This window comes from Pieris napi, chromosome 10 (assembly GCF_905475465.1).
Source record: "Pieris napi chromosome 10, ilPieNapi1.2, whole genome shotgun sequence".
In the NCBI taxonomy this organism is placed as follows: Eukaryota; Metazoa; Arthropoda; class Insecta; order Lepidoptera; family Pieridae; genus Pieris; species Pieris napi.
The window spans coordinates 8,345,118-8,372,915 of record NC_062243.1 but is presented as its reverse complement, the minus strand read 5'-3'; the positions used below and the strand labels follow the sequence as shown (position 1 = coordinate 8,372,915).

Below are 27,798 nucleotides of genomic sequence, written 5' to 3'. Positions count from 1 at the left end.
AAGCTTTGTTCTAGATAAAAACTGCTCCATATTTACAGCAGAGGCATATGCAGTTTTTGCAGCTTTAAAATCGATTACTTCTATAAACAATTGTAAATATTTTCTAATTTTGACAGACTCTTTGAGTCTTTTAAATAGTCTTAAGCATGCTACTCTTAATAATTTTAAAACCAATTATATTCTCTATTTAATTAAAGATACTGTCTTGCGGTTGTATAAGAAAGATGTAACTATTGCCTTTATGTGGGTACCCTCACATAAAGGTATTACTGGTAATGAAATAGCAGACAAAGCTGCATATGAAGGGATTAACACTCTTAATGTCAGAAATGTGGTACATGTTCCTATGACCGATTATTATTATAATATAAATAATTCAATAAAAGATATATGGGCAAATTTATGGAAAGAAGATCAAAAACTTAAAGGAAAATGGTATGGAAGTATACAAGAAAATTTACTGAGAAGACCCTGGTATGAAGATTATGAGTTGGATACAGTTAGTCGTGAGTTCGTTACCACAATCAACAGATTGCGTTTTGGTCACAACACTACACCCGCACACCTCGCTAAACTTAATATTATAGATAACAATGTTTGCTCTTTCTGCACTAACGAGATCGCAGATATGAATCATATTTTTTTTAAATGCCAAAACCAAATTTTCATTTTTAATAGACTACTATTAGCAAGTGAAATAATGGAAGTTAGTGATCCCTCCCGCCGCCAGTTGTGTGATTTGCTCAAAAACAAAAAGTGTTATAGTGCATTATATAAATACGTTAAAAATACCGTAGGGAAGATTTAAGAAAACAAGTGGAATGTTGGAATAAGAATAACATGTGAAATTAAATGAAGGAAAATAAGTGAAATTTAGTGACCGAAAATAAGACTTGGCTTAAAGGTCTCGTTACCAGGCCATAAAATTAAAAAAAAAAAAAAAAAAAAAGATATGTCATCACTCAAGTCATCAGATTTCGCGGGTAATTGAATATTACAATTTATTCTCGAATCAGTATTCAGTAATCAAGAAGAGATGAATTGGACAAAACTTTTGTAATTTTTTATTTTATTATGATTATGTATAGTAATTAGTGACAGTCTTACCATAAACACTGCCGATTTTTAATTAAAATAAAACTGATTTAAGAAGATATGTCCGATTCGAAAGAAGTGCGTTTGGAAATAAACAATGCTTTTAAACTTAGTGGTTTTACTATACGAAGAGAGGCAAGTAGTTTTCTAGCTGAGCAATTGTCTGGTTTATCCAACAAAGAACGAATAAAAGTCATTGATAAAATTACTGCTCACATATTGCACCAGTGTCTATCTCAACCTGTATTGGAAAAGGAACATATAGAAGTCGCATACAGGGAATGCAGTTCAGCAGGTCTAGAAGAAACTGAGACAGTTCTTAATGTAATTGATGCATTTAATGTGCCGAAAATATCATATGATAATGAAAAAAACAAATTCTCTATAGATCTTTCAAAAAATAACATGTATGCAGAACCCAAATGTAAAGCTCAGTTTGTAATAGACAGATACACCATGATTTGGCAGAGGACTAACAGAAATAAATTATTTGCTAAAGAATTGTTACCTTCTATGAAAAATGAAAATCGTTTTCAGCTAAGAAAAATTGAAGTCTTACTAAGTACATCTCGTAAAGTGGATGATGTTGTAGTGCTCGGTCTTTTAACACAGCTGACAGAAGGGAAATATTATCTAGAAGATCCAACCGGTAGTGTCCTTCTTGACATGTCTCAAACTCGATATCATTCTGGCTTGTTTACTGAAAACAGTTATGTACTTGTTGAAGGATTCTTTGAAGACAAAACACTTCATGTAATGGGACTTGTTTTACCACCATCAGAAACTAGAGCTATATCCTTACCATACTTTGGCAACTTAAATACATTTGGGGGTAAATCTAAAACATTATTGAGAAACTCACAGAATTTGTTAAAAATTGAACAGGAAAATGAAGATGGGATGATAATTTTTTTATCTGATGTATGGTTTGACAACTTAAAGGTAATGTCTAAACTGAAAACTTTGTTTGCTGGTTATGATGACTTTCCACCTATAGCAATTGTTTTTATGGGTGAATTTCTGTCGTGTCCATATGGATATGAGCATAGTACACAGTTAAATGCTGCTTTAATAAATTTGGCAGACATAATTATGCCATTCACAAAGTTGAGAGAGGCATGCAAGTTTATATTTGTTCCTGGAAGGGGAGACCCAGCTGCAGCAAATATTTTACCAAGGCCTCCCATACCCAACACAATAACAAAACAAATAAGTGAGAAATTAGGAGATTCTGTCATATTTACCACTAATCCATGTAGATTGCAGTATTGTTCTCAAGAAATTGTAGTTTTAAGACAGGACTTGGTAACAAAAATGTGTCGAAATGCAATACATTTTCCAGATGCAGGAGACATACCAGATCATTTAACCAAAACCTTACTTAGTCAGTGTACATTATCTCCACTATCGTTAGGTGTTCAACCAGTATTTTGGAAACATGCTGATGCGTTAAGCTTATATCCAATGCCAGATTTGGTGGTTGTGGGTGATAACTTTCCTCCCTATTCAAGATCATATCAAAATTGTCAAGTGGTTAATCCTGGTTCATTTCCAAGAACTGAATACTCATTTAAAGTGTATGTTCCAGCTGCAAGAACGATTGAAGATTCACAAATACCTAATGAAGATGCCTAATAATGGTATACAGAAATAAATGAATAATGTATTAATTTTTTTGTTTTAAATCTGATATTAAATAAGAATAAGGCAATACACTCTTCCTATCTTGGTGAATCCTTTAAGCCTTAAAGTTTAAGGTATCTGCAGTTAGGCTATGGAATTCTCTTCCCGTCTCTATTTGCTTAGCTCCTTCTCTATCTTCCTTTAAATTTCTTCTGTACAAACATTACCAGTCCACATTGTACCCTAACTTTCGTACTAACTACTAACCGACGTGAGACTGATCTTAAATTATCGTGATTCATGTGCACTTTTTATTTTTCTTGTATCCTTTATTAGTTAAGTTTATTTTTTGTTCCTGTTTAGTTTTTTTTTTCTTAATAACATATGTAATATGTATTTGCACTTCTTGCCGACCTTGTCTATTGTAATACATTTTTTTTCTTTTCTCACAGTGGTTGCCTAGAAAAGATCGCTCGAAAGCGATAAGGCCGCCAGTTGTCTCCTTTTCATTTAATTATGTTAAATTAAAATAGTAATGCAATGAAGTAATTATAAATAAATAAAATTATAAATAAGTTTAGAGATATAAAGCATATCTCAAGTAATAAAACAATAATGATCCGTATTATACTAACTTTATTTACAACATACTTTTTGCTTATAATACTAATATAATTACCATGTATTTTTAAATAGAATAAATAAGGGTTTACAACCTTCATATTAAATTTTAAATGATGTGAAGAATCACAGAATTTATGGACGGAGAATAACTGGTATATTTACTAGCTTGAAGCTAAACTGTAAATACGTAATAAGTATTAAAAAGTACTTTATAAAATTACAAATTTTAACAAAATGCAATTCTTAGTTTATCAAAATAGACTTATTTATAAGTGAGAATTAACGATAGACGAATATTTGATTGTTATATTGAAAGTTGTAGAATACAATTATTGTTGTAGCGGATCTGCTTCGCATTGAGACAGAAACTTAGTTGACAAATCAAGAACTCCTGAATCTCTAATCCTAAAAATATTTTAATTGATTTTTTATTGCAACTATCGCCCAAAAAATAGTCTGTAGAGGTGTAATTATTGTCCATATAGAAATTTCGTAATTCCATTTGTAATATTGTCGACGTATCATTATTTCGTAATTCCACTTGCACGTGGATCAATCAGTCGCCCTAAAACCGCCATGTCTGTCAGAGGACAATAAAGATAGTGAATTCTATTTCGAAGTCGATCTAACGAAATGCTTTATGATTAAAGAGATATAAATTGGTGCAATTTGTATACAATCGTAGCAATTTGTTTTTTATAAAACCACTCTTGGAACATACTGTAGGTACCATAAATCGTTAATTAGAAAAAGTTTGATCTTATTTACTAACTTAAAAAATTATACGAGAGCGACAAGTTTTCATTGTGCTAAAGATTGCATTGGAAACCTCGTCCTTACTTGGTAACTTTAAGATACAATTATTGGAAGTGCTTAACTTAATATAAGTACTTATTATTAGGTGTTACGTCTTCAAGCATTAAATATATAGGCATATAAACATTAAATGTTTTATACATTCCAGTTTCATTGGAAAGTAAATTGAGAACTAACTGATGAATATAATATAATTAAAACATATTTACAAAATATTTGTGTATTCCAAGAAAAGCCTGCTGCGACTGTGGAATTATGGTTAAAATCTCCTAGCATAGTTTCCAAGATAATCGCTTTGTAAACGATTCCAAAAACCTGAACAAGGTTGATATTTAAACAGGTTTTTTATTACACCAATCTCTACGATTGCTTCATACAATAAGAAAAAATCAATATTGTTATATTTTTTATCTCAATAATTCTAGTACTCAAGACAATTGAAATAAATTACATTTCAGTCAAAATCGTTTACGACGTCACCGTTTACAACAACATACCGGTTATATTGACCATAATCAAAGGTCCCGACTGAATTCTATTGTACTAGGTACTTAATAACAGCGTCATCGGTTTTTACGACCAAATAGTGTCCAGTACCAAGTAGTCCCTTCGATGTCGTTATAACAGATTTTGTATTTCTTACTGTTTAGTATTTTGTAAGGGTCAATTGTTTTATTAAGAATTATGCTTTGAAACGACACACTCGTCATGCATAATTAATTAAGCATCCATCATAGAACTATAAGTCACCTAACGGGGCTAAAGCTACTAAACAAACAACGGCTACAACGAAAATTAAAATTATTGGCGCGTAAACTCCAAGAAGATGTTTTCTGAAGCTGGCAAACTGAAAGAAAAGATTTATCATTAGTAACAATGTCATCTCTGAATACATAATATCGGTTATACATTTAACAAAAAAGTTTATCAGCATCGAGACGCGTAATAATTTCAATATGAACTATGTTCCGTATTACGTGATATTAAATTGCAACATCACGGCTAAATCGAAATTGGATTACTTATTGATATTTAGTCAATAAATGGGAACCGGTTTTAGAGAGTCGCTCAGATGAAAAGGCTGGGCCTCCGTCATTAGAGGTTTAGGCCTCCTCCGTTCTCTGGTAACGACACATATCTCATGATAAACGCTTGTCTGTAAATCTTATAACTAGTACTCACACTAAACTTAGTTTAAAGTACTTTTTAGTAAGAGAAAGTTAAGTTTTCGTGCTCGACATTAAATAGTGTATGGAAGTGATTAATTAGAAGAAATATGATACGCATGCAAATTATTCAGAAAAAGCTTCGATGGCTTAAATATTATTTCCATAAACCAACCCTATTTTAATCTGTAGATATTTATGTTTAGATTTGTTTAAGACTTCCGCTAATGGAACGCGTTTCTGTTTGTTTATGATCATTATTCCAATCCTTAATATAACATTAATCTAGTAAGTATTAGGAAAGGTTAAACACAGATGAGAAATAAAGGCATGCGTCATAACGTCTCACCGGCGCGTCAGAGCTTCGGTCGACCGCACTGACTTGTCTGGAATGCCCTAACATGTCTTTCATTGGGAACGAGTTAACACGGCCGTTGCTGATACGGCCTTCAGATACGCACACCGTTAACTGAAAAAGGTATTTGTTCAATTTGGAAAAGGGTTTAATTTAAACAGGTAAACTGTCAAATTTTTATAATGGATAGATGTCACTTTTTTTGTCGTTATATTTGTTTATGGATAAAAACAAGATGGCGTCTTTAATTCTCGACGAGTCTTATCTTATCTAAAAAAAGCGTATTTGACAGCAGTTGATTTCAGTTTTTGGCAACCTAAGCAAGCGACAAACAAAGTTCTGTAAAAAGGAACAATTTTTTTGAACAGCTTGTGAGCAAATCAATGAAAAAAATCGTTGGAATTTTAAAATATTTGTTTCATTGAAATACTTACCGAGAGTATTATATGCATAATGACATGGAAAACAACAAACGCAGCTAAAATAAAAACAGTCCACGGCGGCAACTCAGCCTTCTGAAGGTACACGGCGAAGAATATTGTTGTTACTGAAATAGAAGTACATAATACATATTGGTTAATCTTATAAAGAAATATTGCTTTACTTTTGTTTGTATAAACTCTAAAACCACTAATCCGTTTTCAAAAAACATTTCGCTAATTTAACGCTACATGAGTATATATCGACGTAATGCTATAACATCATCTATAAGACAGTCTGTATGACAAATGTTCCCGCGAAAAAATATTCCGTATAAAGTTACAAAAATATATCTCGTTACGGAACGGTTAACTATTATTAACAGTATTACGATAATAATAAGTTAATAACGGTTAATTATGCAATAACAAACACGAAAAGAAATACACGACTGTTAACAGTTTTATACTAAAGTCATAAATTGGAATATTAATAAACGAATGAAATAAAACCTTTAAATGGCGCCAAGGTTAGAATATGGCACAGAGTATAATAACTGTGCTTCTGATTAATATTGAATATTACTTCCTTTGAGAAATTATGTTATTTAAAATTTTTATTTTAGTTTATAAAAAACGACATTAAAGATTTAATATATTATTATATATAATTTTATAACTTTTAATAAGTTCGTCTTTACGATATTAATTCTAATATTACAAGATACAAGATTAGATAAATACTATACTAACTTCCTAAAATATGAGCAGCATTGCCGAGCAGCCAGTGTGCCCAGTTGAATATTGGACGCTTTTGTGTACCCGGGTGAGGTCTGAAGTATGCTCCTGTAATAAATACATTTTTATTAATTAGCTTGATTGAAGTCCCGAACCATATTTTTAAGCATATTATCTTTTTTATTTTAAAGCGAAATCTTAGCTTTAGCTAGGAAACAAGTTTTGTTCCGGGAAGCGAACTAAGTTGACAGAAATAAATGTAATATTCGTTTAAGTGTCAAAATTTCGAATTTATATATAATTAACGACTAGCAACAAGTATTTATTCGATAATTCCAAGATTATTTGGACTTTAACAATTGGTTTTACTATGGACTAAAGATTTAGTGTTTACATAGTTTAATAAGTTGGTGCTTTTCCTGTAGAATACTCACTTTATTATAAGCATGAAAAAGTTTCAATCTGATATCTCACCTATCGGTTGTATGAAGCACAGTATTACAGTGATGAGTCCAGTGATAGCGTGAGGGTTATCTCCGGTGGTCGCGAAGCCTCCCACCTCCACAAGGATCAGGATAAAACCAACCACTGTTAGTAACCAAGTCGCCGCCATAAGTATTCTGTGGTTCTGAAATTTCATTTCTAATATGTATTGATTTTTCTTATGCGCTTAGAATTGAAGATATAACTAGTATTAAAAGAACCAGTGGCGCTACAACTGCTATTACAGTACTCCAAAATTAATAATGCGCATACAGATCTTCGTCAATGATCGTATTCCGAATCATTGAATCGTAAGGGCCCTAAACAATGCACTTACATTTTGCACCTTGTACGAAAGAGATAAGAGTCAATATCATGTGTACACAATCGGGCGGTCACGGCGGTCTGGCGAAGATCTGTATGCGCATTATTAATTTTGGAGTCCTGTACTTTTGTGATATTTTTTTTTAAACATGTATACAGGCTGGCCATAAAGTCGTGGATCAAACGCAAATAGGGGATAGATGAGGTCATCAGCTGCAAATAATTGTCCTACGGGAGGTCTTTAAGTTTTTATAAAAAAATTGACTTTTTTACTAGTTCTTATTAAAATTCGAAAATATCTACATCCTGTATCTTTTTCATAATATCCACTAAAGCTCTTAAATGTTTAATTTAGTATAGTACTTACAGCAAACCAGATATCCTTTCCGCCCAATGTTTTTCCCACCCAAGTTTTTCTGAAATACCTGTAATGAACATAATAATTGATTTAATGAAATAACATGTACACAGAAAATAAGATATAAATTTGTCTATATCTTGTCTTTGGACAGAAAAAATACTTCATCACAAATCAAAAGTTTGGGACAGAATTTCATGTAGTATTGTCTTTATACTGTGGTATATGTGACTCAAATTGTCTAGAAAACATTGCTTATCAGCACCAAAGTTGCATATAGCAGTATATTATTTATTTATGTGTGTAAGTAATTGTAATCATGAATCGTAAAATAGTACCGTTGAAAGGGAAAGATGTTTTTATTATTTAAAAATTTTGCTTGCTATACAGTTTCTGTAATTATATATTTGTTTATACATTCGTATTACCTTGCCAAAACAATGCCCAGTGAGGCAGTACCAATCCAAGCGATCAACATAAAGGAACCGTGTAACTTCAGCAATAGCTTTGATGATCCAGCCGCAGCTCCTACACTGGCTAGTGAGAGAGGCTCTCCAGTTGACTCGTAAGCTAAAGTATGGAAGCCTACGCGTTCTACATCTGAAAAATAAAGAGGCAGTATTTAAAAGTACTTGGTAATAAAAATAGGTGTAATGACTAATGACATGAATTTACCTAGTGATATTAAAATGTATAAAAAGATTTTGATACATTATTTTCGAATTATAGTCATATGGAATTTTACTTGAAATTACAATTACACCCAGGAATCGAATGACAGAAGTTAAGGGGTAACTTAACTTAACTTAAAACTACGTAGCATTAAATGAGGTATCCTTAAAATCGCTTAAGATAGTTCATATAGGATATAAATTATAAAGTCATATATTCAGATACTGTGATGGTCATGCATTATGGATGTAATTAAAAAAACGTACCTTTCATAGAATCACCGGAAACCGCCATCAAATAGTACTTATTATTCGCCAAATCGAATGTCTGCCCTTTAACCACAGAGACCGCATCTCGTTTAAACTTGCAATACAACTTGCCATCTATTGTCGATGACTCTAGTAATTGCACTATATCCTGTGGTGAGTCCGACCTTTTGACGTATGGCTCAGCTTTCGGATACGTCCATGATGTGTATAAATTAACCCGCCCATTTTCATTTCTTACGCACTCCATTGCACTGTCATCACCCATTTTATTGTCCAAACTCAGACCAGCGCCAACATATTTGGGATTATCTGTGCCCTGAATTTCGAATGTGTAGACGTCGCCAGCGACAAACACTGAGACGATTGCTTTGCAGTTCCCAGCTGAAATACAGTTTTGAGGTACGCCGAAGCATAATTTTGTGTCTGCGCAGCCCTGGTAGATTAGATCTAGAGGGGGTGGAGTTGTCTTTGGCTGTAAATACAAAATATTTCTGTTTAAAAAAAGAAAGAAACTCCGTACTAAACCTATTTTCCAATTTTGTTTATCTCAATACGGAAATGAATTCAATTCAAATTTGCATTTCCAACGTGTAACAATTATTGCATTTATAACATACTCTAATCAGTATATTTTGTTGTTGTTATATTTGTCACGACCTCAATGCAAACCAGTTATGTTATCAAGAGAGATTGGGTTCTTCAATGTGTATTTTTAATTATATTTTCACACACACCAAAAAAGTATCAGCATTTGAAAGGAGAATTAAAGTAAATATTTTATTAATTTCTTTCAAAACTGATAGAATACATTACCGCGAGTGTCGCAACTGATTTTATGATAATGTTACTTTGAAGTCTTATCTTTTTAATAAAGTAATGAAGATCTAACGATAACAAAACTATGGTTAACAATTTATTTAAACAGTTACTTAGCTATACGATTATATTATTCAAAACAAATTATCAATTCACGCTATCCTTTTATATTAATTGAAAAATAATTTTTTAACACTTAAATCTAATTCAAATTGATAATTTCAGACACCTTTGTAACGCAAATATGTGCTTACGAAAAAAGTATTTTTGAACCGATATAAATATGGAAAGTTTTTGTTAGTTTATAATTTATCTTTTATTTTCGTTCCTAGATTACTTTACGACGCCTTGGACACATTCAGATATCACAGTCTTCGAGAACTATATTAATTGGGAGCATTCAAGTATTACGTCACGCAGTTTTTGGATATCACTGACCCCCTCCCCCCCCATGTAACACGCCGTAACGTTTTTCTATTTTTCTGTACCCAAGTATAGTAAACCGTTTCGTGACCACCTAGTGACTCTTTATAACTAAAAGTTGCCACTATGTGGTGTAAAGTACTGGAAAGTCGAAAATAATATTAAAAATAACGCGTAATTCTATCCCCGCCCCGCATCGTAACGTTTTACAAAAGGACCCCCTCCAAAATTCGTTACGTAATACTTGAACGTCAACGCTCCTTTACTTGCAATACGTCATTTTAAAGTTGTCTTTTAGTAAGGAAATGTGTTGTATCTGTGTAATTAGTTGTGGTTTTATAATGATAAAAACTACCTTCGACTCCATAATAACAGGGGGATCTTGTTTGGTCTTCTGGGTGCTGGAAACTGGAGAAGGAGTGGTGATCTCCGTGTCAGGGCTTACCACTTCTACTAATGACGACTCGACATTTCGCCAAAATGTTGCATAGCCCTGGGCGACTGTTGCACTATAATAATAATTTAGTTACAGTGAGTCCAACAATCACTTGATTTTAAAAATAGATTAACAGAATATATTTAATCATTCATAAATACTAAAACAGTCTAACTGCATTCTTTTACCAAAGTATACTCTTTTGTTTATTTCTATAATTTTTTATAATGGGACAGGAGGCAAAAAAGCAGGCTCACTTAAAGTTAAGTGTTTACCGCCGCTTTCAGACACCCGTAACACCAGGTTTGCAAGTACGTTGCAGGCCTTTAAGGTAGTAGTATGAATCTTCTATGATATTATTTCGATGAAAAGAGACAGATGAATATTAGATAAAACGATGCAATTATTACACTGATTTATTTTCTATATATTTTATTTTGATTGATTCCCAATCCCTAGTAGGTGTCGTATGTGAGTTATTATGTATCAATATTAACTAATCAGTAAGTACAGTAAAAATGTATTGCTACAATACTTGATCACCATAGACTAATCATATATTTTATACAAATATCACGTAACAGACTGCCACGAGTTTAACAAAGTATTTAACGTATAAAATACTTGTATTGTCTCGCCTTTGTTTGACAATGGTATCAGCAGTACTTTGTCAGTCGAGGTACACGCTAAAGTAAATGATAAATTTATCTTACCGAAACTCGACGCCACCCAAGAAGTCAGCAGGTGCTTGCCAGGTAAAAGAAAGCGGTGGTTTGTCTTCTGGCGTTGAATGAGTCGCCGTGTCATTGTTGCCGCGACAGCTTATAATCTGCGTTGTCTCTGGAAGTGGCACTGATGTGAACTTGCCTATTATTTGTTCTGTATTCTGTAAAAATCATACATTAAACTTATAATATAAGAAAAAAAATCGGTTGTCTGTAAAGTCGGTTTACTGACGATAGTTGAACGTGACAACGTCACGTATCGCTCACTCAAGTAGGAGAGAGACAGATGTCGAACGCTGAAGAGCGCGGAGTCCGATTGTGCCTCTCTGTCGCTTCGCGCTCTCGCTTGCACTTCAAGCCTTAAATGGAACGCCTCAGAGCGAGGTAACGCCGCATGAGTCATGTATTTTCGTGCGTGCAGCCGGCTCCATCGATTTATAAGACGTTGTCACGTCAAAAACGCAATTTAATAGACGTTCACTCCGCTATTCGATTAGAAATACAAAAAAATACCTGTATAGCCCTGGCCTGCAATATAAACCCGCCAATAGGGACTGGAGCCCCGAAAGGACTTCCAATTGTAACATTGATGCTGTCACCTTGCCTCACTTGGGCAGCAGACGTCGAAATAGCGTATGGAGGCACCGATGACTGAGGTAGTATGCCGCTGTGTCGTGGCATTTGGTCCAGACAAGCCTGAAAATGTTTCCATTTATATAAAATGACTTCTAGTTATTCGAATAATGGGTTTAGTATGTAAAAGTGTATATTAAGATCTCTCTTATGCAGGAGATATTACAATGCACCAGTGCGCAGAAACAGCTTGATTCCGTATTCCACTATTCTCATTACCCGACTGGACAACGTCCCCTACTAGAAAGCCACAGGAAGAGAAGAAAAAAGAGTCTTTCCGCTTAAGATGCGTTTAATACATTTTCGTTTTGCATAATATTTATCGTTTAAATTAAAAGGTAGCGTTATTTTTTATGCATGTATCGCGAACAGAACGACTCGCTTATATACTAATAGTATGATAATATAATAATAGTACGAGATCCGGCTGCAGGATTAGTGCGCTCATCGGTTATTTGCTAAAAACCAAATTTTTATGTATATTTATAATTAGGAGAATGTATATCTACCAAGTTGAGTATCAAAATTTGGTTGCTATTTTTAATTTAATTATTTTGAATGTTGAGAATTGAGATGTATTGCTTACTTATACGTTGGCGTAAATAAATGAAAAAAATTAAAGAGATGTATGAAAATATGAAATATCTTCAAAATATAAACACCTTTGAATTATAGTAGAATAGTAAATTGACCTCTTTTATATTATCTAAAAGTAATTTATCAATAAATACTCAAACTCAAAATATCTTTATTCAAGTGGGTAACCAAGTACACTTTTGAATCGTCAAGTTAAATTAATCGTAAATTTACATTTACTACCAGTTCGCAAGTCAAGGGCGTAGAGCGGGTAAGAAGAACTGGCAAGAAACTTTCCGCCACTCTTTTTAATCGCCAAGTATTGTCATACAAATTGTTTGAACTGGAGCAATTCAATCCCAAGGATTAGGATCATTTAAGTATAGTCATAATATATTAAGGGGTGGTTTAAAAGATACTATGACGATCTATAAAAAACGCCTGTCATACCTACTAATATATTTTTTATTGTTAAATACAAATTTCTTAATAAAACTTACCCCAGGTGGCGCCCCGGATCCATGTTGCGATGAAGTTTTGACTAGACATAATACTGTTATGATAATCCACTTCATTTCTTTTTTCCTCGGTAGCATTTTTTCTGAAATAACAATTATAAGAAATTTTTCATTCCCGGCACGTAAATTTACCAAATTAGACGCGCAGCGATGGAAAAAGGAAAAGAGGAAGACAGAACAAGAGATGGGCAGATCATATAAAGAGAATAGGAGGCACAACTTGGACAAGAAGAGCTAATATCAGAAAATAATAGAAGCAGCTGGAAGAGGCCTATGTGGACACGACACGCTGATTACCTAAAACGGGTCATATGATGTATTAGATTAAGTTTTATTATGTATCTTAAATAAGTGTTAATATATACTGGGTGTCAGCAATAAGGAGTTAATAATAATAAGACGCGCAGTCCTAAGTCTTTTGCTACCAAAAGTGCGCGAACTTAACCCTATCAGGGAAAATCTTACCAAGTTATTGGCTGACATCTACAGGCATAGTCATACATTTTAATAAAAGAAAAAAAAATGTTTTATTTTGTTTTTTAAGAGCCTTAAAGACAGTGAGACAAATCCAAAAAAAATCTCCATTTCTGTCTAACAGTCTTAGGAACCTCTATTTGAATAAAACATTTAAAGAACCTTTTTAATCTCATTACACACAATGGCACATACCTAAAGAAACAGAATAATTAAGGCGTAAATAAAAAGACACGAAAGCGAGGATGTATCCTGTATTTTGTGCATTACGAGAAACCAATATTTAAATAGAAATGTGTCATAGCTATTGTTAACGGTATCGAAGTATATTGACCTCAGAAAACCCGGTTTACGGAAATTATGAATTATCGGATCGGGAATTCCGGTGAGTGAAGGTTGACCAGTGAGGACTTGACGTCATTATTTACTAATAACTCCAAGACAGTACTTGCATTACATCTAAATCTATTGATAATAAATTTACGACGCCATATTTTTGATTCATTGTGAAAGTTTAATTTAAACTTACTATAAATATATTTTGTAGTGAGTTTAAATTAAAGTAAAGATACTTTGGCTGTAAAATCGTGAGCCGGATGTGTAAGAAGTAGCTTAAACATAAAGCAAAGACATTATACAGCTACCTCAAAGTATATTCTAGGTACTTTACATAAAGACTGTGTAAATTAAAATACAATTAATAACGATTTCCGCAAATGTTTCACAATATAATTACATTCTGAATGAATTATATGAAGGAATTATTTTTATCATTGTGTGTCATTGCTGATATAGGTACATACATAACATACCGAAATTTACTAGTCCAATTGTAAATTTTATCGATCACGTTAGTTAAAGTTGGTTAAAAATCTTTTATTATGTTATTCCTACGCTCTCGCACTCGTTTTGATATTTAGTAACAACATTAATTAACTCTTACGTCTTGTAGTAGGTATACGATCATAAGATTAATTTAAATTTATTTTGTAAGAGTATAAAATATAATTGTATTTATAAGTTTAAACTATACGTAAGTGACGTAGGCTTTTAAAAAATACAATTTCAGCTTCTACACAAATAACTTTAGGTATAGGTATCAGAGAACAAACAAAAAAATACTTCATACATTTGTATTCTTGGATTTAACTCCCAACATCCTTAATAAACCAAATTCTAAGGATTCTAAATTGAATCAAGCTCAAAGCTAATTAACCTATCCACCATTGTTTCTCATTACAGTTAAGATTGTCAAGGAATGATTTTGTCAGTTCTAAATACGGGCTTAACGTCGCAAAACCGACATAGAGAACGCTGTTAAATCTTTATTTTAAGAATGTGTGGGAATTTTACCGTTCACTTATTCGATGTGGGGCGTAGCTCATTCAATGCCAAGGTTTGCGGAAAACATTGGCAAAAACTAATGTACTACATTCCTTTGTTGATTGTTTAAGAATTATGCAAAATCTTATTTGATTTCTTTCATCAAATAAAACGAGATATATTATCTGTTAACAAGGTCAATTGTATCTGTATTAACAAGATTCCCGCCAAAACTACTGAAAGTCGTTTTTAATAACATATTTTTCGAAATCTATAAGAAATTTTAAATGTCTACTATCATTACCAAGACAACTGTGAATCTCTTATGATTTATTAAATGTATTTAAGGGGTATATTAGGTTTTTTTTTCTGATGGTTAGCTTCAATTGTAACAATAACATTAAAAGTTGTGTCATTGTTATATTCTATGAGAATGTTTTCATTAACTTTCGCTTAACTTGACAGACCGTGAAACTAAATTTTATTAACAGTAGAGCTGGGGTCAACCTCAAAATATAAATCAACTTTAGCTTATTCATACTTAAGAGTTTTATTATAATACACTGAATCAAAATGCGTTATGATTAAAAATATTTATAAAAAAAAACTTTCTCGACATTTCGCGTTTATAGTCTGTATTTTCAAGTTGTCTATCAAACAATCGACCACACGTAGTTAAATTTAGGCAGAGAACGTGTTTCATCGAAAAATAACAAATATGTATTGTGTAATTTAAGAATTATAATTAACACGTAAAAAAAGATTGTTTTCGTTTTTACCGGTATAGCGACTGCTGTGACGCCATCTTGCCTAAAAAGCGTTATGCCGGATTCTTAAAATAAATTATGTTTGTTGGAATTTCAGAATACCGGTGCATAGGGTCAATTTATTAAATGATTATCATTCATTATTATTCCTCAACACTAGTGTGTTTAGCATTTTGTGAGTACATACTTCGAAAAAGTCTATATTTTTATAAACAAGGCCCTCAAAGTAACGTAACGAAAATAAAATTTGTAAAAACAGTCTTTTGAATCACTTAAAAGGGAACTAGATAAAAGGGAAGTAAAAAACACATATTAGTGTCCCTGGCTAAAAACTTGGCCGTCATTAAACCAAATTCTTGCCCAACTGAGCTAAGTAAACCAACGTATTTCTTTAAGTATAATTCAAATGTTACAGCACGCACTAAACGACTTATGCCAATAGTAGCGAGGTCAAATTCTAGTCGGCCTTTCTCAGCAAGGTATTTCACTAAATGCCGCCATGATCTACTATTTCAAGTACTGTGCAATTTATCACACTGATTCTGTATTATATGTAGATGATGTTTTATTACAATATTTTAAAATCTCACGTTTAAACGTACTGGAATAATTTACGGTCTGATTCATATAAGCCTCAATTGTGTTTATTTTCACTACGTTTCTATATATATATATATATATATTGAATAGGAATTTAAAGTGTTAACAATGAGTACAACACATTTAAAAGGTGTTTAAATCTAAAAAAAATGTATATTAATTTTAAGTACATATGCATTACAATGTGTAAGATTTGGGAACCCTTTTAAGTAAGCTATACCAGGGTTCCCAGCTCTTCCATAACAAACTTAAGTAAAAATTCCTTAAAATATATTTATATAATCTAATTAAATCCTTTATTTTATTAGTTTTCAACTGTTATCATCACGCCTGAGTGCATGAGTGAGTGTGTGGGTGCAAATGTGTGAGTGAATGAAAAAAGTGTGTAACTGCATACTAGGTCTCAAAATAATCTCTAACACTGCTCAAGGTAAGGTATGCTCAGAAGCCAGTCCTTTAGTCGTATCTTTATATTGTAGACGGTGAGCGGGTTAAGCAGCCTATTTTTGACAGTACAAATAAGGACAAGTAGTATTAAATCAATTTAAGCAATATGTTCTACAACTGTACACCGAGAACAAACAACGTATATGGCGAGAACGTTGAGGTATTTGCTACCGCGGCTAAATGGACTACCCAGTCAGTTATTAGATAGCCTAAAGTTAACCAACATAAAAAGTAAGATGAAAAACTTCTTTTATATGCATTTGTCGCGTTCCTTAGCAAACCTGCTATGGTTACATTTTTACAAATCACAGCGGTTTTCTCATGTAACATATTATTCTATAAATTAATTAAAAACATTTATTTATAAAAAACTACTTATTGGCTTGTTGTCTTGTTGTGACTTGTGGATAAAAAATATTAATGGTTTTCGCTTTTTTATTAAATACATTACATTTATACACAGCTTTATATTTTACGACAAACACGCTTATTTATTTAAATTAATTGCATTAAATTGTTGGCATATTATTTCAATGATGATGATGATGATCCCTAAGTCCATAGGTTCGAACCCCTGCAGTTAACCAATGGACTTTCTCTCTATATGGGCATTGAACACTCGCTCGAAGGAAACCATCGTCCGGAAACCGACATGCCTTAGATCCAAAAAGTCGACGGAGTTTGTCAGACACAGTCGACAAACAAATGATCATCAAACAGATACAGAAATCTGAGGCCAAAACCACAAGTATTGTACTGTTTTTTTTATACTTACATTTTGATATCTAATCAAAACTAAAATAACCTACTTAATGTCTTAAATACAATATAAAATAATTGTTATTTATAACTTGTATCGTACGATTAAATTTCTGAAGCTAAACTGGGTCAAGACAAAATAATTTCGTGATATCGTGTTTTTATTTATCTAAAATATAAACATGAAGTTTTTTATTGCTTAAAGTAAAGTTTTCTGTAACCTCTTACTTACTTACAAATTTAAGTACCTACATACTTGCTTTTATTTTTTTTAAGTGAAGTGTTTTTTGTAGAGCATGAGGCAAACGGGCCGGAGGTGCATCTGATGTTAGTAATACTGGATTATGGACACTCACACTGCCAGAAAGCTCGCAAGTGCGTTGCCAAAAAAAAATTCTACTAGTTACTTGTTTTATTTTTTATAAATTGTTTCTGCGAGAAAACAATATTTAACATTACGATTTTTTTTTTTTTTTTTTTTTTTTTTTAACGTCAGGAAATGCTTTTACGCATATCCCTGCTGAATTTTACTCCAGCAGGGATTATGTGGGACTCAGACATAATATTTACACACCTACCCACTAAAACCTGACGGATGCCTTCGGCTCGCCAAAGGGCGGAGGCAGGTAACAGCTGTGCCCTATCCTTACCCCCGCCAAACGCGAATGCCACAATATCAACGTGACTCCTCCCACGAACAAATCATCAGCATCTTAACTTAGGGCAGACGTGCGAAAGCACGGCGTCGCTGCCCCAGTCGTCGTTTTCTTACCGGCGGAGCATCAGAATTGTTTTCGCGCTGACGCTCCGCATTCTCTTTCTCAGTCATGACGGCCTCACAAAAAGCCTTGAAGGCATTCCATGGGCCGTCATTGTCAGCTTCCACCATTCTTTGGATAATTAGTGGAAGCGACAGATTGCCAACAATGCTATCAGCAAGGACCGAGCGAAAGCCGTCCCAAGCCGGACACTCCTCAACAGTGTGCCTCACCGTATCCTCTCTACAGTCACAATGATGACAAGCAGGTGTCGCCTCTCTCCCAACGATTCGATGCAGGTAACTCCCAAAGCATCCATGCCCAGAGAGAACCTGAACGAGCCGATAGGAAAGCGATCCCCACCGTCGGTCCACCCAGTGTTTCAAGAAGGGACGAATAAGATCAACGGTTTGTAAACCAAACCGACATTCACTTAACTCATCCCTCCATTCTAGCAAAATTAGGCGGCGATACTCCTCCTTCCAGACCTTGACTACCTCCAGAGGTGGGTCAAAACCACCACTCCTGGCTTCAGCTCGTCTCCAAAAAATTTCACCCAAAGCCAAAGCTTCCAAATGCCAAGGCGGAGTGGCGGCTATGACACATGCCGCGTCACAGGATACGGTACGGTATGCCCTAGCAATTCTTATGGCAACTTTACGCTGTGACCGTCTCAGTAAAGCCTTGTTGTAAAAAGACAACTTATCTGCCCATATCGGACACCCATAAAGCGCCTTTGCACGCACCACTCCAGCATAAAGGAGCCTACAGCCCCCGCCTGGCCCACCGATATTTGGCATTATACGACCCAATGCCATTGCAGTTGAATCAAGCTTGGGTTCCAGGGCAGCAAAATGAGCCTTGAAAGTCCATCGGGCGTCAAGAACCAACCCGAGGTATTTCAACGTCGACTTTAATGCCATATGAACACCATCCACTATTATCTCAGCGCCTCTAGGTGGTGACCTCCTAGCGAAACATATGACATCTGATTTTTGTAGAGCGACTCGAAGACCAAGTTGTCTTATACGAGTCACTACTTCTTCCACTAACATTACGATTTAGCCTAACTTAAGACTAATAAATAATTTAAAACTAACCTAATTTACTAATAAGGATATTTAACATAAGAAAGTGTCCAATAACACTACTTACAGTCTCTATTAAGGTGAATACAACTGTTTAGTACTTAAGACTATGTTTTAATAAATAAATTTATTTTAATCACGCATACAATGTCGGAACGCTAGTAACAAACCTTGTATGGGGCGAAAAATTGGGTCACCTTTTCGCTTTCGTGGGGTCTTAATTATTCAACGGGTCTTAAATGAGGTTAGGGGTTAAGAAACTGGTATTTCGTGAGTTAAGGAAATTATTATTTGTCAAAACGTAGACGGCTTAAATGCCAATCTTGGGGCGGAACGACCCATTTCCGAAATGTTATTATTCGTTGTTCGAGGTCAGAATGATTTTATCATATGATTAAATAAAATATAATAACGAATATAAATTCATTTTATTTACATTACAATACTCAATTTGATACATGACTCTAAATAAAATTTAATTTTACATTGGTTTGGCGCCAATGCCACAGAACATTGTGCAAAAAACGCGAGTACTAAAGTTATACAAACTAATTATTAATTAGGATGATTAATTTGGCTATATCGAAAAAAAAACAAAAAATAACGTAAAACATTATATTGGCATTAGAACTAAAATGTTTAGTAAATTAAAACGAAACTTAATAAAGCTGAGTAATGCAAAGGGTGAAAAATATACACAAATAGCTGACCCGACAGACTTTGGCCTGTCTTAACGATAAATATTGAGTTCGAATTGGAATAATTCATTTAAAAAATGTATCAAAAACTTGGCTTTGTTTTTATTTTTATTCTGTCGATCGCTGACAGTTTTTCAAACACTCAATTGTTTATAGTTCGTTATGTAAAATTAATACAGTCGATAAGTTTGTCAGTAAGATGTTCCGCTTTCTTAAAGTTTTCTAACATAGCAACCTCCTGGCAATAATAAACACAACAAAAAAAAGCGAAATTGTTCCATCTGACCAAGGTATATGTAAAATGAGATTTTATATATCGATTGTTAAGTCGAACGCCGACATGTCATAAAATTATTTATTGCTTTCGTCAACTTCCTTTATGTAATAAATTACTCACAAATTATACTAAAGTTATAAATAACTAACTATATTTTATCAACAATATATATATGTGACGTGGAAAATATATTCAATAGATTCGGGGTCCGATATTGCCTTAACCTTTCTTTCTCACAACCTGAAGCGGCGTCTGACCTAATTAGGATCCTTAGAATAAAAAAAATCTTAGTTATAATCCCGACAAATACTTTCACGTATCAGTAACCAAACCATATGTCTTATACAAAGTGCAGACACCTGTCGAGGCCGGACGAGTCGCGAGTGTGTCCTACATTTAAACGTGTTGCATACAAACTGCATAACACCAGGCAGGTCAGTGACCTTAATATCGATTTCATCATCTACACGATTTATATTTTACTATACTTTTACAACTTTTATGAGGACTGTGGCAACTTGATAACAATGTTTTAATCATTCTTATTCAAGTCTAAATGTGTGATACTAGTATGTAATATTTACTAGAGATTCTCAGTAGGAACTCGGTCTTTACTGATTTTGTTTAGCTCTTTAAAGACATCATGAATATGATTTAGTTTATAAGCGTTATAGCGTATATATAATATAAGCGTAAACAAGAATTCGGTTTGACCACTTATGACACTCATAATGTAACATTTCAGATTTTTACAAGAACAATATGGAACTTTCAGGTATTTGCAATTACACCTTCAAGAGAAGAGATTCACTTAAGGGATGGATGAAGGAATAGAAGAATAGGCGTGTTTGTCAGAAAAAAACGAATACTAAACGCGTTGAATTCTTTTCTTCTGCCATTACCGTTACTCCAAAATAACAGACGGTCAATCATATGTATTTTTCATATAAGTCATTGGTTTTGAATAGTAAATTATCAGAATATTATATTTATCAGTGTAATAAAGCATTTTACTTCATAAAAGAGATTGTAAACGTACGTAATGTTAATGCGCAGAAAGTTTTACAAATTTTCCATAATTTTTGTAATCGGTAACTTTGGATATATGGAGAGAGAGAGAGATTACTAAGGTCTAAAATGTCATATAATTCATAGAAAATGTTCTAATATAATTGATTGTGTATGTGTGTAAAATTTTTAATGTCATTTTCTTGTATTTTATAAGCATGCATATTGTTTTAGAAACGAATAAAACATAACGTTATCAAACATCACTCATGTAGTTGAAGTGTTCATATGAAAGAAAACCTACCTTCATTGTATTATATTAACCAGAATATAGCTTTTGTTGTGTCGACTATTTTATTTTCAAAGAAATATTTTGTCTCTTTCATTTACCGGACTCTTTGCAAATAAATAAACGTTCGCGTAGTCGCAGGAAATTACTTTCAAATTCAGGAAAATAGTTAGATTGCATCAATGATCACGTGTTAAACGATATTTATGGGCCGGCAGTTTTGACACACCAAAACTCTTGCTTAAGGCCCGGACGGTGACGTCATTGGACCATGGCCGAGATTCCTCTAATTGGTAATTGACTCGTGCGACAGAAATATTTCTGCCTTATTACTAAAACAAATAATTGATAGAACGAAATCGATTGTTATGGGCTCACAACATTGACGGAATTTAGTATAGACAATAAAAACACCAGTTTTTATATAGGCAAAATTTTAATTTGTTAAATTATTTAGATAGCTAACAACTATTATAAAACTAGCTGACCCGGCTAACTTCGTTCCGCCTTAATAATAATATCGTTGTTACTTTAGTTAAACTTATTTTAGGATTTCATTAAGGTGATAACTTTTTTTGCAAATAGAGAAATGTTTTATTGCTTGCCATTGCAAAAGAAGAATGGCAGTTTTACACATTAGGCCTCTTCTCTCTATCGCCAATATTGCGATACTGCATGTTAAAGCACTTTCTGCTTTACAACATTTTTTGATGAGGTAACACATGTTTTCGATCAAAATCAAAGCCTGGTTATGCATCTCCTCATTTACCTCAAGTTCGGAATTTCTTGAAGTGACACGAATTCGACGTAAAATGATGCGTAGCTTTGTCAACAAATGTCACCACATGCCGTGTGCATTCGTAAAATTAATTAATTTATTTATTGTTATTCGATAACTTATCCGATATTTTATTACTTATTCTGCTATTCGGAGTGGAGAAAAATCCATCAAAAAAGACATAACTAACATCGGTCCAGCCGATCTCGAGTTATAGGTGTTGTAACAAACACGACTTTCTTTTATATATATAGATTACAAAAAAAAGTTTATGTATCAACAAAAAATTACCATGAACGACCTGGCCTACCCTAGTAATATAGTTATAGATATTGGTGTATGTGTTTGTCAAAGGGTGTGTGACTATTAAATTAATTCCTATTAAACAAAATATATTTAATCTTTTGCGCTAAACCTGATCTCAGTAAGGCGTGGAGCAATCACATGTTTAGTTCTGTTTTTTGTAATGTAAACGGGTTTCACCAGATACAATGAAGGCGTAAATAGAAAGACATAAGGAAAACTTGTTAAATGTAACTGGGGATTCCCCTAAAATTTATGAACTTGTTATCATGTTTCGATCATCATTGGTACAAAAAAAAAATATTATCTTTACAACGTTGAGGTAATAACTTCACAATTTCAAAATAAAATAAAATATTTAACAACAGTAAAACTATTAAAATGTAAATAATAGAATATTTTTGCGCATTTGTGTATATGTGATTTGAGATTAGACAACAGACTTATGAAACGCATAGTAATTAATATGAAAATTATTAAAATATTTTAATTAAAATTAAATATAACCTTCAAATGTTTTAACTCAAGGTTTAAATATTTACCACTAACCGTTGCCCGTTGCATATTGAAGAAAACCTTGTTGGTACCAAAATTGTTAATTAATTTGTGACACAATTTTTGTATGGGACAGGAGGTAATCGAGCGGGCACTTAGAGTTGAGTGCTTACCACCGCAACAACTGCAACACCAGGTTTTAGTGCATTGCCGGCTTGTAAAATGGTATGCTCTACTCGTAAAGGCCCTTAGTGCCATAAGGGTTTTTCCATAATATTGTTAGGTTTTAATATTTATTTAATTAAATTCTAAACATTTTTTCTGAAACATTCTTAAGAATCTTGCCACAAGTGCGCATGTGCAATAGTTGCTCATTTGACTCTGTCGGTTGTTTACGAATTGTTACAAATTGACTCGAACATCTCCCCGAGAGGGAAGAGATGCGCACTGGCCATTCCTTTGTTCAAGTTTGAAGCTATACAGTTGAATTAAAGTCAGTGAAGTCAATTATAGTGAATCAAGTCATTATTGGAGTGTTTAATTTCCTACCCTAAGAACTAGAACAACTAGCCCATACAATATATTATATAGGAATTATTATTAACACAGTTTGATTTGCTTTTTTTTTTTTTCAGAATAATTAAGTCCTTTGTGATGTGAATGAATCGTTTCAGTTTAGTGTAATGCTTTAATGACTACAAGCTAAAGGATGTTTGTTAGTGAATTGTACATTTTAATTTTAAGTTAATTTGTTAAATGTTTTGTCTACCACAAATGTTCGTACGCAAAACCAAGGGCGGAAACTAGTCGCTGTAGTCACAGTATTCGTTGAAGCGATCGAAATAAAAAATATGGCAAGGTCACATTTTTTATGACTTTACTGACCTTAAGCGTTGCGTTCAGGTTTGTCAAGCATTTCTTTTTACTTTGTTGTAAGGCCACTCGGCACTCCTATTACTGTGACTTAATTTTGCTATCGAAACGTTCCGTAAGTTGCTAAAGCACAGATAAAAAATACAGTAATCTTGGCCATTAGATTTGCGTACATGTTATAAAGAGCGAGGTTTTTTATACCATTAAAAAGAATTGAGGTACATACCTTTTAGTTTAAATACGTTTACAGGTAGGAAATATCGCCTGATTACATTGTGCAACTATGTCTTATTTGTCTAATAGTAATATTCACAGTCGAGCATTAGCGCGAACTACCTTTATTTATCCTTTTTGACGTACGCATATCCTTAAGTTTTGTTAAAAAGTGGCGGGTATCATAAGTTAAATTGTCGATTTCCTCAATTACAAAATCCTTGTGTTCGTATCCCACGGTGCATGAATGGCTGTCTTAAACTATCATGGTCACGCGCATACGATAAAGTATGAGTAATCGTTAGATACATTTATTAACAGACTACTGTCACTTATATATAGCCTTCGAACATTGATACTTATGCGTATAGTAATCACCCCCCACCAATTTTGTGCGTCGGAAACAGTTACATATTTATGAAATACAAACAAGTAGGTATCGATAATTTCAAAATTTTCGGAACCCTATAATCTATCAACACGAAATTATCATCGATTTTTCATGCTAAAAAACAATAAATTAATTAAAAAAACCATTTTTAACGAGAATGTCATATGTCACATCTCTTATAACCAATAGAAAGTAGAAAATGTCGAATTGTTTACAAATTTCAATACATTTCTTTTCTCTTCAAAACTTTAATTTTTTTAAATATACCTAGACGCATTTCCGGCATCAAAAATCACTTGGAGGTGTTCCAATCAAGGTCCCCCAAGATTCCTGCATAATCAGCATTATCAAATTCGTGCGACGTAAATCCAACCCAATATTTTTAGCACGACGTTACCGCTAGACTTTCAACATTTAATTCACATCGTGATGTTTAAAATAATGAAAAACAATTCCTTTTCGTTACGGTGATTATTAGATATGTCAATAACACCCGTTAGAGTTTAGTGTCCATTTGAATGATTAAAATCTATCACGTAAATTTTAGCAACTACAAACATACTCATATAAAACCTACCATTTTCCTGGAACAACCTACCATTATCCTTATATTTAAATTCAATAACTTCCCTTTTATAAGTTCCCATTTCCTAATTTAGATAGTACAGTAGAACCTCGATAACGTAAACCTCGGTAACATAAAAACCTCTGTTACTTAAAAAAATACTATGTTCCCTTCCCATCAGAGCCCAAAACCTCTATAACTTAAAATACGCAACCTCTATAACTTAAATAAATAATCTCTGTATAGGCCCTCAGTAACTAAAAGAAATGTTTCCACAACCTCTATAACATAAAATTGTTTGTGAATGAGTCATTTTGAAAGTGTCAAAAAAAATGGTTTCGGTATTTATTGCTTGCACGTGTTTACTAATGTATTGTTAACGTAAACAATACATTACCTATTGTTTGCTTTATCTAAATTCTTCAAAGCTTTGCGGCGGTTAGCTTTGTGACAACGACTTACTTGCATCATAAGTTAATGTGTTAATGTATTCTCCTCTCTATTTGTCATTGAAAATCAAATCGATTTAGAAACAGTGAATTTTTTAAAACAAAAGAAAATCACAGATTTTTTTAAGTAGACTAAACCTTTAGTTGTTGTTTTATTTTTATGTAATGTAAGTAATGTGAATAAATATGATTACATATTTAATTTTCCATCCTTCTGATGCATTCAAGTAAAAATGGGAGCAAGGGTACATAGAAACATGTACATACCTCTATATTAACCTTTACCTAACATAGAACCTTGATAACTTAAAACCTCTATAACATAAAATATTTTGTGTTTCCCTTGGACTTTATCTTATCGAGGTTCTACTGTATAACTAATGTATAAATAAAGTGATATGTTTGTTTTTCGGTAGAGATTTTTGATTAAATTATTTTCAGAGGTATTCTCTCATCTGATAAGATTAAGAGATGAGAGAATACCGGTGATGTTGGATAAAAATACTTTAAATGCTATTTTTCGACTTTATCAAAAACACGTCACGGAAATTGATTGTTTTTTGTAATAAAGAAATATTCCTACTTAGTTAAATTAGTTCTGAAGACTTAAAATTTATTATAAATATATAATTATTGCTACCCATATTATCAACTTACAACATTTAGTACAATAATAGCTTACATGGCAGATCCGTTACCAAGTTTCCAACTCTCACGGTTCACAAGTTTTCACGATACACAAGGAATGCAAAGCGACAAACTATTGTTCAATTAGTTTAAAATTAGAACATAAACCAAAAATGTTATCACTATTATTAAATACTGGACAAATATTATTTTCACAAAGTACAACGATAATTGAAAATTGTTATCGAAGTATTTTCTGAAACTTGCAGCACGACTATCTAGTACGAAAGCAACTCCGAACTGACTACAGAGTACAGAATACTAAAAACGACTCACTTTACGACACGAGGAAATTGACAAGACATGAGTTTTATGAATAGTGCTGACTTTGACAGCTGTTATGTGTGTATAATGTGATACCTAATTCATGTGTGCGTTTACTCTTATGTTAAGTTGTTACCACTTAATATTCAAATTTTAATATAAGTTATAAATGTTTTTAAATGCACGGAATTTGAGGAAAAGTATATAATTATGTAATATGTAAACAGAGAGTTACATTATACGCGGCAAAACAGTAATGTAAAGTGGGCAAGATAAATATGTATTTATGAAATATATTAAACATAATTTTATACTACTTATTTTATTTATTTTAAATTATGATTAATTCGGTGTAGGGTAAGTTATACCAAATAATAACTAATTTATAATCAACTACTTTTTTGTGGACACGTTAGCCCCGTCTCACCTCCCTCGGACAAGTACAAAAGATGGTGCTGCCGCAGAGCAGGCAGAAAATAATTAACGGCAAAAATAAAAGAGTCCTCCATCTTTGATTTTGGGCCGTGGGGCTCAAGTGTATAGGCGCTAATTAAAGATTTATGTTGACACCTTTTCGTACTGGCGACCCTAGAGCTAGTGAATTCCTCGCTAAATATCGCAAGGAAATGCTGCCAGCAAAGGTTCACTGCCACAGGGATCAAACCTTTTAAATTTATTTTAGTTTTCTAAATATACAATTTTTATTATTTTTTGAAAATATCAGCGTATATAAGTACATAAAGGGTCTATTCAGTTAGGGCAATAATAGCAAACCACATTTCTCAGAAATTTATGTTGCTTTCGGACACCAACATAAATTTCTGGAATGTTTTATAGAAAAAGTGATCAGATATTGCATCCTTCTACATAACAAACGTTTTGTCGCTTTCGAACTTGAAATCTCTGACTCGGTAAAGCATGGAGGCGGTCATACATATTATTATAAAATAAAACACATGGTATTTTTAGTGTTATAATTTTTGTACAAATAACGGCATATAATACATCGGACAGGTTCACATACAAAACTAAGTCTACGAAGCTATTTGTTACTCCTACTTCGCTGGTAACCTGCTTTACATTGCTTAGTGGTATAATTTGTAATATATATGGCCATAATCGAAGAAGAGGCGTTGCCCATTACGTAAACTAAAATGTGCAGACCAGATCTAAATATTGATATATTTTATGAAAAGCCACCATAAGCAGTTACCTACACTTCT

General features: G+C 33.0%; 2 protein-coding genes across 2 annotated transcripts; one reads left to right on the top strand and one right to left on the bottom strand.

Moving 5' to 3' along the window:
• The first annotated feature begins 990 nt into the window (after positions 1-990).
• LOC125053206 (DNA polymerase epsilon subunit 2) lies at positions 991-2,765 on the top strand. The gene has a single exon (XM_047654452.1). It carries the CDS (start codon positions 1,156-1,158, stop codon positions 2,728-2,730), a length of 1,575 nt encoding a protein of 524 aa, XP_047510408.1. The 5' UTR covers positions 991-1,155; the 3' UTR covers positions 2,731-2,765.
• Positions 2,766-3,337: 572 nt separating this feature from the next.
• Positions 3,338-26,564, bottom strand: LOC125053208 (putative ferric-chelate reductase 1 homolog). Its single transcript, XM_047654455.1, has 13 exons — positions 26,307-26,564; positions 13,052-13,152; positions 11,856-12,038; positions 11,331-11,503; positions 10,537-10,690; positions 8,940-9,414; positions 8,430-8,601; positions 8,011-8,068; positions 7,311-7,464; positions 6,852-6,944; positions 6,114-6,226; positions 5,674-5,793; positions 3,338-5,005 (listed from the first exon to the last, which is right to left on the bottom strand). The coding sequence occupies exons 2-13, from the start codon at positions 13,145-13,147 to the stop codon at positions 4,898-4,900; spliced, it is 1,899 nt and encodes a 632-aa protein (XP_047510411.1). The 5' UTR covers positions 13,148-13,152; positions 26,307-26,564; the 3' UTR covers positions 3,338-4,897.
• Between the last annotated feature and the right edge of the window lie 1,234 nt (positions 26,565-27,798).

Bases quoted from the DNA above. Each gene is read 5' to 3' on its own strand.
- LOC125053208 (XM_047654455.1), bottom strand. From the start codon at position 13,147: ATGCTACCGAGGAAAAAAGAAATGAAGTGGATTATCATAACAGTATTA. The intron at 11,504-11,855 runs GTATTTTTTTGT...TGATTTTTACAG, and splicing joins TGCAGGCCAGGGCTATACAG to AATACAGAACAAATAATAGG. The intron at 6,227-6,851 runs GTTAGTATAGTA...CTTCTATTTCAG, and splicing joins TGCTGCTCATATTTTAGGAA to TAACAACAATATTCTTCGCC.
- LOC125053206 (XM_047654452.1), top strand. From the start codon at position 1,156: ATGTCCGATTCGAAAGAAGTGCGTTTGGAAATAAACAATGCTTTTAAA.